The 14,695-nt window shown below is 41.5% G+C and overlaps 2 protein-coding genes across 2 annotated transcripts in view; both read left to right on the forward strand.

Moving 5' to 3' along the window:
* Window positions 1-4,079, forward strand: part of gpam (glycerol-3-phosphate acyltransferase, mitochondrial) — a 37,726-nt gene extending 33,647 nt beyond the window's left edge. The window contains exon 20 of the mRNA XM_083635484.1: window positions 4-4,079. Within this exon, the coding sequence (XP_083491610.1) occupies window positions 4-120 (117 nt within the window). The 3' untranslated portion in view covers window positions 121-4,079. The remainder of the gene's footprint in view (window positions 1-3) is intronic.
* A 4,587-nt stretch (window positions 4,080-8,666) lies between these two features.
* On the forward strand, window positions 8,667-13,143 carry LOC310774964 (activating transcription factor 7-interacting protein 1-like; the record flags this gene model as incomplete). Its single annotated transcript, XM_083635053.1, has 5 exons — window positions 8,667-8,846; window positions 9,012-9,149; window positions 10,719-10,790; window positions 11,804-11,855; window positions 12,560-13,143. The coding sequence occupies 5 exons, from the start codon at window positions 8,667-8,669 to the stop codon at window positions 13,141-13,143; spliced, it is 1,026 nt and encodes a 341-aa protein (XP_083491179.1).
* Window positions 13,144-14,695: the final 1,552 nt, after the last annotated feature.

Genomic DNA, 14,695 nt, shown 5'->3' on the forward strand with positions numbered 1-14,695 from the left:
CAGGTCCTAAAGGAGAAACGGGAGAACCTGGTGACGACGGTGGAGTTGAGCAGCACCTTCCTACCTCAGGCTAATCGTAACAAGCTCCTGCAGTACATCTTAGGTTTCACCCTGCTGTGACCTACGACCCCAGGCTCTTTCCAACCAAGGGCTTCTACTGGCTACATCTAACATCTAACCAATCCCAGGTGCTACTCTGTGGAAAGCTTTACCAGGAAGTGCCTTCATGCAAAAGCCGCTAACCATTAACTGTTAACCAGAAGAGACTTGAAGCCAGTCTTCCCTTTTTGTTCCAGTCAAGTCCTCCCTGTCTTAGAACTGTGCAGCTAGTGAAACGTATGAACTGTTCTTTGAAGAGGTACCCCTAGGCACCATCCTGTCTGTGTGTACTTTGCCAGTGAAGTCAACAGGTTTTGATTTGAATGTAATTTTAACCTTTAAGAAGGTCTACTTCAGCAGGTTAGTAAATAAGAATCATATTTATAGCAATCTGAACAAAGACAGCTGCCTTTGGTTTAGACAAGTGAACAAGCAAAATAATACATCTCATTGATGGTAAGCATAAATAACCACTGATAAAGGCATTTTTATGTTAACTCGTACTCGCACGTTTGTAAAATTGCTTTGTTCAATCCGGTGCACTCCAGTAGAATAGGTCAAAACTTTTCGGGGAAAAGCTCATTCTAAAAACGAATCAATAGACAAGTCTCATAGGGCAGCAATCTACTGTATCTAAAGTGTATAATTTTGAACACTTGCAATTTGGTAATAATAATAATGTAATAATGTAGCAATAACAAGAATTGCTGAAACTTGAGAGATAAGGAATTGTCCCTGCGAAATGTGCACATTTCCAGATTTCATGTACAAAAACATTTATTGTCATTATTTAATCCTCCTTACAGATAGGTAAGATCCGTTAAACAGCATTGTTTTTAGGTATCGAAACATTTAGCAACAAACCATTTCAGCAATGCAAAAATGTTTACTTTGCAAAATGCCTACAAGATATACCAATTGAAAGTGCATAGTTCCAGCCTGAACCAATAACATCTGTAATGCAATTTATTTTTCATGTCCTTTTTGTCAGGAGTTTTGAAAGGAGAGTTTGATCTGTCTGTATTTGCATAACGCTTTTCAATCTATGAATGTTACGCAGCAGAGCACATCAAATGCTTGTCATCACAATTACTTCCGTTCAAATGCAATGAGCACAGAAAGGCTTTGGTCATGTCCTTTGGGGAAGGGGGGGGTTGGGATTATATTTTTTTGTTCTCCATGTTTTATGAATTGAAGACATGTATAACTTTTTTTGTAGCAAAACTGCTGAAAGAAAATCTTCACTCCCATATTTGAGCATTATTTAAGACAGGAATTGAACAGTATGCGAGTAATGAATGATGCATATCCACTGGGTATTCCATTTTTATTTGATGGACGTGCAAAGATCATAGGCCATATCTTACGCCCAAGCAAATCTTTGCTAGTTTCTACCACTCAAAAAAAATAAAAAAAATAATCACTGGGTCAGTACATCAAAGGATGTGTTTCCGTGACCTAGTGGTAATTAAAATAAAAAAGGGGAGATTTTGAGTGCTAGAAACTAGCAAAGATTTGCATTTGCACTTGGGCGTAAGATATGCCCCAAAGTCTCTTGAAGTTGTCTATTATTCTGGGAGAGCAAGAGAGTGGCTTAGTAGCCACTAGGTTATACTGTACATGTACCACCTCAAGAAAGTCAGTCATGAAGAAAGGATCTTCCTTTGAGTTGTTTACGTTGTTTTGTATACAAACTGCTGTGTAGGGCTGTAAAGGTTTTGAAAATCAGATAGTCCTGAACAGTCTCTTTGTCTACTTTTTTTTGTTTTTCCGTTTTCTCCTATTAAAACGGTATTTCACTTTGGTATATCATCTTTCTTTTTCAGTGCCACTTTCTTAAGTTGCCTACAAAATCACACTCCCAACCAGTTTACCAGCAAATAATTTAGGTCTTGGTGCAGTTATTTCAACTGTATGAAATAATAGAACATTTACATAAATCAATGTTGAGAGCTAAGGACTGAGCTCTGGTGGTGAGTGGATCATCAGAGCAGCTGATTGGTTGCTGGAGCAGCTGGAGGTGGAATGTTCCTGAACCTCTATGAAGGTGTTGATCATGAAAAGTGAAAACATTGTACCAAAGTGAAATATGACTTGTAAATGTCAGTGCACAGCACCTGTGCATTTAGCTGCAAACATTGTGTCTACTATTTAACACTCAATTATTATTTTTTTGTAAAATAGATTTGTTTTATGAGAGCTCTCAATGTTTAGGTTTTATTGTTGTACCCCTGAAATGTTTCTGCCTAATTTAATTAGAGTTAAAAAACTACCACATTATGTCATATACTTGCTTACAAAATACATTTTGCATTCAACCTGAGCATACCTGATCAAAGTCCAACTCCATGTTGGTTTATTAAGACGTTGCTGAATTACATGTGCACACACCGTGCTGGGAAGAGAGATTGGAAGAGATTGTGTTTTGGTTTTGGGAGGAAAGCCAGTGGGAGCATGGAGAATTGCCTTCGTTATTGGAGGAGTTTCTAATTAAAACCTTAGACTGGTGATGAGGAAGCAGTGTGACTGTTACACGTCTACATTCTTTGTGTATTTGGCCATTTTATTTTTATGAATTGGAATTGGGTGTTCGATGGTACGAATTTAAGTGTATGTCCAATTTTAACCCTTAAATGTGAGACTATGCTGCACAAACTTGTAATATATATTTTACATGGTGACCAGAGTCTATACTGCTGATAACAATTTAAGTACTTTTAACAAAGCTTACAGCTTTATTAAATATTATAAGCCTGCATAGCATCATTTTCCAGAAAGATCTAAAATGGGACATTTGAACCTGTGTATAACTGTAGTAAATTTCACCTCTTGCGTATTTCTGAATCTTAATCCCAGGGCAGCAGAGTGTGAAATTACCCATAAAATAAGATGGGGTACCAGTTGTTAATGTTGAAAATCAAAGAATGACACCCATGGCATGTTGAAAGAACAGATAAGTATGTTATTTAAATGGTGAATGTGATCAGTGTGCACAATATCAGTTGACAATATCAAGTTAAAAAAAATACATGCTGAAGCTATTTGTCAGCATAAAGATTCACAGAGAGTTGTAAAGCAATACTGAAGCTACAATCTGAGGTACCCAAAGTGAGGGGCGCCTCCGCCAAGAAAAACACTCACCCCATTTACACCTGGCATGCGATCTGTATCTGGATAAGGAAAAAACGCATTAATGCAAGATGTAAACGCATCGTGATCAGATCTGCCTGACCACATCTGGAGGTAGTCACATTACTGTTCGGATCTCTTACACCCCATTTACATGTGTTTTTTTTATGCAACCTGTATCCAGATAACTTATCCAGATACAGGTTGCATTTAAAAAACAGGTGTACAATAAATGGGGTGTATATGTACTGTACTGTATGTATCCGCTGGTCGCCTTTAATCTCAACACGTGAATGTGAACTGCTGAGAAATGTTTTACAGTCTAGTGTGTGAATATATTATTTTGAGGAGAAGGGTACTTTGCGTGTAGGAAATACAGTTACCTTTGTTACCTCTTGAATGTACCTCGCCTGTCCCCCAAATCGTCAATGTGGTATTGTAGAGTACTCGATAGTTGTGCACAAACAGGTTTTTATTTACTCTTCTTAGCGGTGGTTGAAACTAATTGCTACTTACCTGATTTAACAGCATCACATTACAACCATACAACAAAACGAAGCAAAGTAACCATCAACTTGGTAGCGTAGAATAATATAATACCTGTATCTCCTCTGGAGCAGGGTGTCTTTTTAATGCACTGTAGTATTCTTTGTATGTGGTGTTCTTTTCTTTGTTGTGTGCATGTTAACAAGGCTCATTTTGTTGGGGCATTGGGGGGAAAACACTTTTTAGACAGTAACTAACTAAGGAAACATAGGGCAGAGAATTTGAGTTTACCGTAAGAAGAATCACCAGCTACTGCAAAAACAAATCTCTTTTTCTGTTGTTGCTTCCCTATAGAGCAGAGCACAGTTGGCATCATTAAGTTTTGTTTTTAAATAAATTAATACTAGATTAACAATGCTCTCTTTTGTCTGTCCTTATTTTGAATGGGATGATTGCTACATTTAATGTACATGGTTGGATATCAGTGTGTGTGTATCTTTTGTGCCTCCGCCCGGCGATAGCCGTGGCCGGCGGCATTGCAGTGGTTCCCAACCTTGGGGTCAAGACCCTAAGTGTGGTCACCTGGGATTCAAATGTGGTTGCCTGCATTGTTTATGCCTCCGCCAGCAATAGCCAGGCAAGAGGCATTATGGTTTTGGGTTGTCCGTACGTCCGTCCAATGTTCATTAACGCGATATCTGAGGAGCGCCTTGACAGAATTTCATCAAATTTGCATCAAACGTCCACTTGGACACAAGGATGAACTGATTACATTTTGGTGGTCAAAGTTCAAGGTCACTGTGACCTCACGAACGCCATTTCCAAGCTCGTTAACGTGATATCTGAGGAACGCCTTGACAGAATTTAATAAAATTTGCATCAAACGTCCACTTGGACTCAAGGATGAACTGATTACATTTTGGTGGTCAAAGTTCAAGGTCACTGTGACCTCACAAACGCCATTTCCAAGCTCGTTAATGCGATATCTGAGGAATGCCTAGACAGAGTTTCTTCCAATTTGGCTCAAACATCAACTTGGACTCGAGGATGAACTGATTAGATTTTGGTGGCCAAAGTTCAAGGTCACTGTTACCTCACGAACGCCATTTCCAAGTTCATTAACGTGATATCTCAGGAACGCCTTCACGGAATTTCTTCCAATTTGGCTCAAACGCCGACTTGGACTCAAGGATGAACTGATTCGATTTTGGTGGTCAAAGGTCAAGGTCACTGTGAACTCACGATTGCCATTTTCAAGGTCGTTAACACATCTCAGGAACGCCTTGACGAATTTCTTAGAATTTGGCTCAAACGTCCACTTGGACTCAAGGATGAACTGATTACATTTTGGTGGTCAAAGGTCAAGGTCACTATGACCTCACCAATGCCATTTCCAAGTTAATGCAATATTTCATTAACCCTTGAGGAATTTCTTCACATTTGGCTCAAAAGTCTTGACAGACATGGATGTCGACTGCTCACTTGGATGCTCAAAATTGTAAACTGCACTACACCCTCCCAACCACTGAGCACCGAACCGATACATCCGGCACTGTGGAGCACATCAAAACGTCAGCACTGGCATGTGAAAAACGGTATTGGAAAGTAGTTACTATTGTGAGTGCCAAGGCTTGGATAACAACATTGTCTCGGAGGTGGGTACAGTTTCATTGCGATTGATAACATGTGTATTGCATGCAGCCATTTAGCCGACGTTGCAGTGGATATTATAGGGGCCGTGAAGAAGGAAGAATGACTGATGAGTCTCGCGTTGAGGCTACACCCGGAGGTGGTCCACATCATGTGTGAAAGCAACATGCCTCATGTATGAAAACACTTAACATATCGCCGGAGTTCATGTATGAAAGTGGCTTAAAGCTGGTGGTATTTGTATTGAACAGCTAAACTGCGCATTTACCAGTAGTTTCCACAGGATGGCAGACAAGGGGTCTATCGCCCATGCTTAGATGACGAGGAAACCCTGTTTCTGGCCACCTGTTTAGGTGGCTAGTAGCCTACTGGCTACATTAGCCTACTGGCTACATTAGCATTATCGCCCATGCTTAGATGACGAGGAAACCCTGTTTCTGGTGGCTAGTAGCCTACTGGCTACATTAGCATTAGCATGTCTGCCAAAAGAGTGAACATTTAGCTCAGTCAAACATGCAAGGAGTTTGAGAAACGTCAATGGCCTGTAAATGCTTTGAGGTACAGTATGCAGTGTTTATTTGGGCAAGTTACTTTCAAAATGTAATATACTAGCGTACATATTTACTAGTTACTTTCATTTGAAAGTAATAAGTTACTTTGCAATATTACTGTCTGTGTAGAATAACTCGTTATTACACTATTTTTGTAGCCAGGCTACTATTTTTGCATACTTTCAAAGTTCCACAGTAAGATGAGCAGTAGCAGAATTGGAACCATTCCGAAAAATAATTTCAACCATCTTGAAGTCAGTGTAAACCGTCAAAAATTCTAAATGTTATGTTTCCTTTGTTATTGTCATCTAGTGGTAATTTGCATAAAACACACAATTTGATTAGGAAATTATTGTATCTTTATTTATATATGTGCTAAATTGATCAGTTTTGGGGAGAAAATCCTGCAGGATTAATAGGCTTCAGTTCAAACTCATGCTGTCATATTGTCCATGTTTGTAATTTTCTAAGAACTAATTGCTTTACTTCTCAACTGTGGATGGTACAAAAACATCCCAACAAAACACCAGTGTACTCTGCTCACCAACTGTGATTACAATTTAATCCTTTCGCCAATAGCCACCTCTTCAGAAACTGCTTTTAGGGTGCTTTCACACTGGCGTCCCTACCCTTCCCGATCACACTTGTCCCCAAATTGACTCCAGTTTTGGAACATTTGACGAGTGTGAACGTTGCGTACCGTTCCGTTCTGCGCCCGGGCTCGCAACAGGGATCCGTGACAGGATCCACAAGAAAAGGTGGCCTGGGAAGTGCTTTGGCGTGCCCGGGCACGGAACACTTGCAGGTGTGAAACCAACCGTTCCGAACTACAGTACATAGACAACACACGGGCAAGGATAAACTCCAGGCATAGTTGATGATGCAAGTGAGGGGGGGCAATTTTTTTTATTTTTTTTATTTAACCTTTATTTAACCAGGTAAGTCATTAAGAACAAATTCTTATTTACAATGGCGACCTGGCAGAAGACACAGCCTTTTGAGGGATAGGGTAGGGGATAAAATAAATACAAAGTTACTTGGAACAAATTAAAACACAAGTTAAAACACAGTTAAAAACATAGCAGACAGACAGAGCAAATAAAACAAAAACAGTCGGAGCAGACAGGCAGGGGATAAGAGCTAGTTCAGGAAGCAGTTGCAGGTGTCAGTGAATATGTCCATGATAGAGTCCTTGAAAGCTGACTTGGAGATGAAATTGTCCAGTTTTAGTGTTTTTTGTAAGCCATTCCAGTCTGTGGGCACAGCAGAATGGAATGACGACTGACCGATTACAGAATGAGTTTTGGGGATTTTCAGCAGGATGAGGTTAGCAGAACAGGTGTTGTACACGGCAGGTGCAATTTGCAACAAACTACACAGGTAGGGGGGTGACAGACCAAGGAGAGTTTTGTAAATTAGCATGAACCATGTATTTCGTGATGGGTGTGTAGGGATGGCCAGTTTACAGATGAATATAAAGTGCAGTGGTGAGTTCTGAAAGGGGCATTTGTAGTGAAACGGATGGCAGAGTGATAGATAACATCAAGCTTCTGCAGAGTAGTTTTGCAGGCAGATCGGTAAATGGTGTCACCATAGTCTAACATGGGAAGAACTGTCATTTTAACTAGGGTGAGTCTAGCAGAGAGAGTGAAAGAGGAGCACATTCTATAGAGAAAGCCAATTTTTGATTTGACCTTGGCTTGCAACTTGTTAATATGCTGAGAAAATGACAGTGTTGTCCAGCCATATGCCCAGATATTTATATTCAGAGACCTGCTCTAGGGTCGCTCCATTGAGGGTACTGGTCAGAGGAGGTGACATGTGCACAGAGCCCTTTTTACTGAACCACATGACCTTGGTCTTAGAGGTGTTTAACATGAGGCGTAGGGAGGAGAAAACCTGTTATATGCTGTTGAAACTAGACTGGAGAATTGTGACTACAGCATCTGGGGTAGGGCCAGAGGCGTACAGAATGGTGTCGTCGGCATAAAGGTGAATGAGTGAGTCACCAACAGAGATAGCTAAATCATTTATATACACAGAGAACAAAGTTGGACCTAATATTGAGCCCTGAGGCACACCCTTGGAGACAGGGAGGGGCTGCGACAGGAGTTGTTCAGAGCTGACACATTGCACCCTTAGTATCTGTGAGGTAGTTTGAAAACCATGCCAGGAGGGACCAGAGACCCCGATGCTGCTAAGCCTGTCAACAAGGATGGAGTGGTCGACTGTGTCAAACGCTTTAGCTAAATCAATGAAGATGGCCGCACAGCGTTGTTTACAGTCGAGGGCAGAAGATATGTCATTGATCACTTTATGAGTTGCAGTTACACAACCAAAACCAGAGCAGAAACCAGACTGAACATCAGACAGGATATTATGAGCATTCAAAAATTCAGTGAGCTGCTTATTTACCAGTTTTTCTAACACTTTTGAAATACAGGGGAGTATTGAAATGGGTCTATAGCAGTTTGGGTCAGCCTGATCTCCTCCCTTGAAGAGGGCACGTACGATCGCTTCTTTCCATGCTGATGGAATCTCAGCTGAGCGGAGGGACAGGTTAAAAAGTTCCTTTATTGGAGCTGCGATGATGGGGGCCGCGAGCTTAAAGAAGAAAGTCGTTACCGGGTGCGGAACGGAACGAAAGCAATCGTTCCCAGTGAGAAAGCAGCCTTAATGTGTGATTGAAAAGCGCTATATCAATTTAATTTATTAATAATAATCACTGACTTGCTCCTACAGCAGTGCAGAATGAAGAAGATCTCCACCTGGGGACTGAAGCGCACTTCGTCTGAGGGTTCCGAAAAAGATGGAAAGACTGTGGAAAGGGATGGGAAGAGGCCCAAGATGGACGACGTGGCGCTGGAAGCCCAGTTGGAACTGAAAATTACCGGTACTGCAAAAGGTGACAGTCACCTTAAAATGACAAAGGTTTGTATGCATCTATCCTATGTTACACCCACCTAACCATTTTATTCTAGAGTGTAGGCTGACTAAGGTCAGTGCCAATAGATATCAACGTATTTCATTGTGTGAGTGCAGCAGCCTGTACAGTAAGTTAATATTTTTGCCTTTTAGTCTGACCATATTCCCCAGGTTGTGAAACAGTTGGTGGAAAAACAGTTGAGGGTCTTGGAGCTAACGGTTTTTGACCAAAGCTTGCAAGACATTAAGGGCAGAGTTGATAAGATTGAGTGTGCCACGAAACACCAGACCAGTATTAAAACACTCCAAGTAAGTAGATTCTCTTTAATTTTTCTCATGTTTTGGGTTTTTTTTACCCATCATTTCAAAATTAAGCTTTTTAGCACATGTGTGAAACTGTCAAATTAAACCCTCTTTTACTGACTTGTGCTTGGTAGTTTAGGAACTGTTAAAATTCACTCCTTACGGCTGGTAAAGCGCAAATCTTAAGTCTAGCTCCTCTGCTGTTTTTTAGGCCAAGATTATCCGACTAGCAAGGAAGTTTGGAGAGGCCAATCAGGTTTTGGACCAAAGCTTGCAAGACATTAAGGGCAGAGTTGATAAGATTGAGTGTGCCACGAAACACCAGACCGCCATTGAAACACTCCAAGTACGTAGATTCTCTTTAATTTCTCTCATGTAATTTTTTTTCTCACCCATCATTTCAATTTAAAGTCCCTGGAAACCAGAAATATTTCTTTATTATTTAGCATTTTGAGTTCATCACATCACAGGACCCTATGTTAATAAGCCACCAGCCAAATTTGAACGATGATGAACGTCGCAAAGTATATAAATTTAGGTTTGACAGTCGTGGCAAAACTCATCAGAATCAATTCTTTTTTAGAGTGTATTTTCTCCCGCGGAATGTGTGGGCGTGTCCCGTCTGCAGTAGGTTTTCCGAGAGAGAGAGAACGCGAGACAGAGGGGGGGAGGGAAACGGAGAAAGAGATAGAGTGACACAGCACTCGTGCTGTGGAGTGTCTGTTTGTGTGTGTGTGTGTGTGTGTGTGTGTTGTGTGTGTGTGTGTGAGAGAGAGAGTAACCTCGCGTCACCAGCCTGTGTGTCTCTCTCTGTGCTCTCTCTCTCACTAGTCCAGAGAGAGAGAGAGAGAGAGAGAGAGAGAGAGAGAGAGAGAGAGAGAGAGAGAGAGAGAGAGAGAGAGAGAGAGAGAGAGAGAGAGAGAGAGAGAGAGAGAGAGAGAGAGAAGCATGTGTGTGTGTGTGTGTGTGAGAGAGAGAGTAACCTCGCGTCACCAGCCTGTGTGTCTCTCTCTGTGCTCTCTCTCTCACTAGTCGAGAGAGAGAGAGAGAGAGAGAGAGAGAGAGAGAGAGAGAGAGAGAGAGAGAGAGAGAGAGAGAGAGAGAGAGAGAGAGAGAGAGAGAGAGAGAGAGAGAGAGAGAGAGAGAGAGAAGCATAGCGCTTGGCACGACGCCACAAAAGGAGGGTGAGTGCGGATTGCGCGCGTGTACAAAGGTTATATAGAGCTTATGACGTCATAAGCTCCTGCGTTTTAGCACCTCGCGCACTGCTGTCTTCAATAAGGAAGTACTTTGTAGAATCTTGTAGAAAAGTGTCGATTTTAAGGCTTTGGGTTGAAAGTAATGTATAATAATTTCGGAGGCACAAAATTACTAACATAAGACCCTAAATAACATAGTTAGAACGTTTTTGTGGATTTTGGTTTCCAGGGACTTTAAGCTTTTTAGCACGTGTGAAACTGTGAAATTAAACCCTCTTTTACCGACTTGTGCTTGGTAGTTTAGGAACTGTTAAAATTCACTCCTTACGGCTGGTAAAGCGCAAATCTTAAGTCTAGCTCCTCTGCTGTTTTTTAGGCCAAGATTATCCGACTAGCAAGGAAGTTTGAAGAAGCCAATCACGTGGCGGAGAACAAAAGAAAGCAGGAGGTAAGAAATCCTATTTTTCCTTTTCACTTTATTAGTTTTCTAAGAAAGATGTGTGCTTCTGGTTTTCAAATGAAAATGTCTGAAAATGTTCTTACTCATATACTGTCTTATTCTTTCTATAGCCGCTTGCTGCTACTGTTGCTGCTGCTGTTGCCGCTACTACTAAGACCGCTGCTGCTGCAAACACCCCTCCAATTCAACGGTGAGTGTGTGTCCGTGCCTATAATAATTCCTCACCTCGAAGCCTGTCAATGACAGGCTATCTGTTCAAATGTTTTCCAGACCAATCCCTCACCTGACGGAATAGTTTCAGTTATCAAAATTTCCAGCATACATGTGTTTAAAGTTGAGGTGAACCGGAACGGAATGCACTAGCGTGAGCGTCGGAGACTGAAAACAAATTGAGAGGCGGACCAAATACGTGTCGATGATTTGATTTGACAATTCTGTCGACTGGCTTTGGCATTGGTCAATCATGGCGTGTTCCACCCCCAAATCGAGTGGGATTCAGCGTGTTGTCGTGCTACGCGAGTGGGATCCGCGGAGTACCAGGCAGCCACCTGCTTCATGCGGAGCGAGCGGACAATCCGATGCATGGGTGCTGCCCGCCCGTCTGGAATCTCCGACGGGCGACCCCTGAGAACCACGCTCTCAAGCCATTTACGCTATTTCTGTAAATACGATATTCCTGGAATGCGCGTTTTAACGAGCCAGTTACATTTCTTTGCATTCTTAGAGATTATAGTTGTTGTTTTTTGTTTATGTTTCATACAATTGGCCAAGTTAGTAATTCGTTTATGGGAGATTTGATTGACAGCTTCATGTCGTGATATCATTGGTTGAAATGAGACTTAACTTTAATCTTGAGGTGGAAATATGCCACATATTGTTTAAAGATGACAGAGAATGGAATAAATTGGAGTTCAACAACTTACCACGTTCAGTCGTCTTCTTCGAGTGCCATACTGTTGTGGATATAAACACCTCTAAGCATAAGCAATCTTTCTAAACAGGCCAGTCCGGACTTCTATGGAGATAATGCAGACTACACCTACCCTTACTTTGGCCAGTACAAGTGGTGAGTGAGTCACATTTTCTGGCTTCAGTGTGATGTAGGGCTGTCAAAGAATATTCTATATTCGAATATATATTCGAATATAAAAAATAAAAGAATATTCGAATATGAAAATCTATATTAAAATGTATATATTTATTTATTTACTTACTTACATTTAACCAGGTAACATCACAAAAGTGTAGGCTACTACTGTATTAGTACTGACTGAATAAATATGGGGGGAAAACAATGATTATGTTGAAATAAACAAAACGTTTGTGTTCAAATAAATATACCAAGTACCGTAGTTGTATAAGCTGTCTGGTTAGATTGGTTTGCCTTACTACACACGCAAAAAAAAATATATATACTGTATATATTTGAATATATTAGAACGAATATGTTTTGTTTAAAGGGAATATTCTAATATGATCTTGGGCCAATTTTGACAGCCCTAGTGTGATGTTACTTTTTCTTATGGATGAAATAATGGTGAAATGGTTTGCCTCTACCTCAAAATATTTTTTATCTGAAGATGAACAGGATACCTAACAGATTGTGGTATGGTATCGACACTCAATTGATTGCAAGTAACAGATTCATAACAGATGGCTATAGAATGACAGACAGCATGCCATTCATTTGAAGGCTCCATTGACAGCTCATCATCTGAACCCAGGCCTTTTTTTTCTACTTTCCCCATGAATTCCAGCTCCGACAGCTCAGCCGACTCCACTCCCCGTGCCCACCTCCACAGCCATGGTGTCGCAGACCCCCATCCACCAGCTGATCAGCTCCACCTCCAACGCTGGCTCCACCCTGGCCCATGGCAGCATTACCCCCCAGACCTCCACCCAGAGTCCCATGGGCACCCTGCTGCTGAAGACTGATCCCGGGACTGGCATGATGGCTCCGAGCAGCTGCTTCCATCTGTGGCCAATTGCCAGACTCTGGTCAACATTCCTGTCTCCAGCTCCTGCCGCCGGCACACCAGCCTCCTCCCAGGCAGCTCTCACTGTCCCAGCCCTGCAAACCTCCACCGGGCAGATGCCACCCGCGCAGATCTCTCTCGCCCGGGCTGTGCATCAGGGGGGCGCCGGCTGGATAACTACTCCAAACGCCGGTGTGTCTGTGACCACAGCCAGGACCCCAGCTCAGTCCGTCTCCGTAGCAGGAGCTATGTCTTTGACCTGTTCACCTGCAACCTCTGGACCAGCAGCAACAGGTTCCACTGCTCCAGGACCCCCTGCAAGGGGCATCTATGTGACCTCAAATTCCCACAAATCCCAAACGTAAGGCCCCTCACATCATCCTACTATACTGAATGTGCCAGTGTGTGCCTAAACACAAACCTGCAGCTTGTCCCCACTGGCGCCTACACCAAGGTAGGCAGATGCCCCTCCTCTGGGAAATAGGAGGGGCAAAACTGTCTTTTTGCCTCTCTACTTTTCGCCCTTATTAAGTCAAAATGTAGTAAAAATCAAATATTTAATCTTCATCTCTCAATCTTTTCAATTGAACATTTCATTAAAGGCTAAGTAAGATATCTGCTGTTTCTGAATTTGCACAGTTGTAGCTTTCCAAAATCCTGTAAGGAAATAGTGATTGTAATCCAATATCCCCCAGAGAGATTTGTCAGAGCAATAATTAATGGAAATTGTTTCCTCCTTTTGTAGGACTCAACCCCAAGGGTTCCCAAACCTTTCAGCCCCCGACCCCCAAAACAACTCTACCAGAGGCTCGCGACCCCCAATACCCCCGGAGGTGATTGAAGCATTCAAAAAATTGCGTGCATATGCACAAAATAGCGTAAACAAAACCTAACAATATCATTAAAATTTGGTGACCCAACTCAAGCCCGTTTGGTCCAAAGTAGCGCTAGATTAGCTAACTACACCATGATACATTACCGAACAGGAATCACTTGTTTAATTGTTGTTATTGAGTCTTATTTCTGCAATAACTGCTTTATGGCTGTTTAAACTCGACGAATGTTGACGTTACTGGTCGAAGGAGCCATTACTGGTGCAGTGCTTACCGCTTACTGAACCAGTGTCAAGTCAGTCAGAATGTAAGTACGGTAGGTCATCCAAAATAAAAACCCTTGTAACGTAAACATTGTAATTTTTGGGTAATGCTTTTACAGTCACAGTTTCACTCATATGTGATCTTTTTCCAATATTTTATTTTATGGTTTTTCAGAACATGAGAAACAAAAACAAAAACACTCAGACAGGAAAAGGGAAAAGAAAAAGTAATAAAACAAAACAAAAACAAATGTACATTTCCAACTTTCCAAAGTGGTGCTACCAGTCACGTAAAATGCCCATGTGCTTTACAAAATATACATCAACATACACAAAATAGGATCCACTCATATGTAATCTTAACATCCACATTTTTCAACATTTTGTGAAATCAGGTTGCAATTGTTTTTAGGGCAAAAAGCTACATGCCAGCAGGGCACAAAGGCCATCGCTCTATTGACATCGTGAAGAGCAATTCTTCTGAAATGTGTGCCCTGCTAACCCGCTAACCCTTAAACGTCTGCTGGTCCATGTAGCCCGTCCTTGATATTAATTCTTATTTTTGATAGTCTTAATTAATTATTATTATTATTTTTTTTGATTCTTATCCATTGGTAACTTCATCTCTCATACCTCATATCAACATTTCATGCTCACTGAATTTTAACCCCTCAAATGCCAGTTTACTGTATTTACTGTACAATAAAATTTTCAGTAGAAAACACAAAATATTATTTTTTTCCCTTCCCATGAATGCCACCTGGTGGCGCTGTGGTGGGATTATCATAGCTATGGATTGGTCACATTTTTCACGGAAGAAT

This window comes from Poromitra crassiceps (assembly GCF_964638095.1).
Source record: "Poromitra crassiceps genome assembly, chromosome: 4".
Taxonomy (NCBI): Eukaryota; Metazoa; Chordata; class Actinopteri; order Beryciformes; family Melamphaidae; genus Poromitra; species Poromitra crassiceps.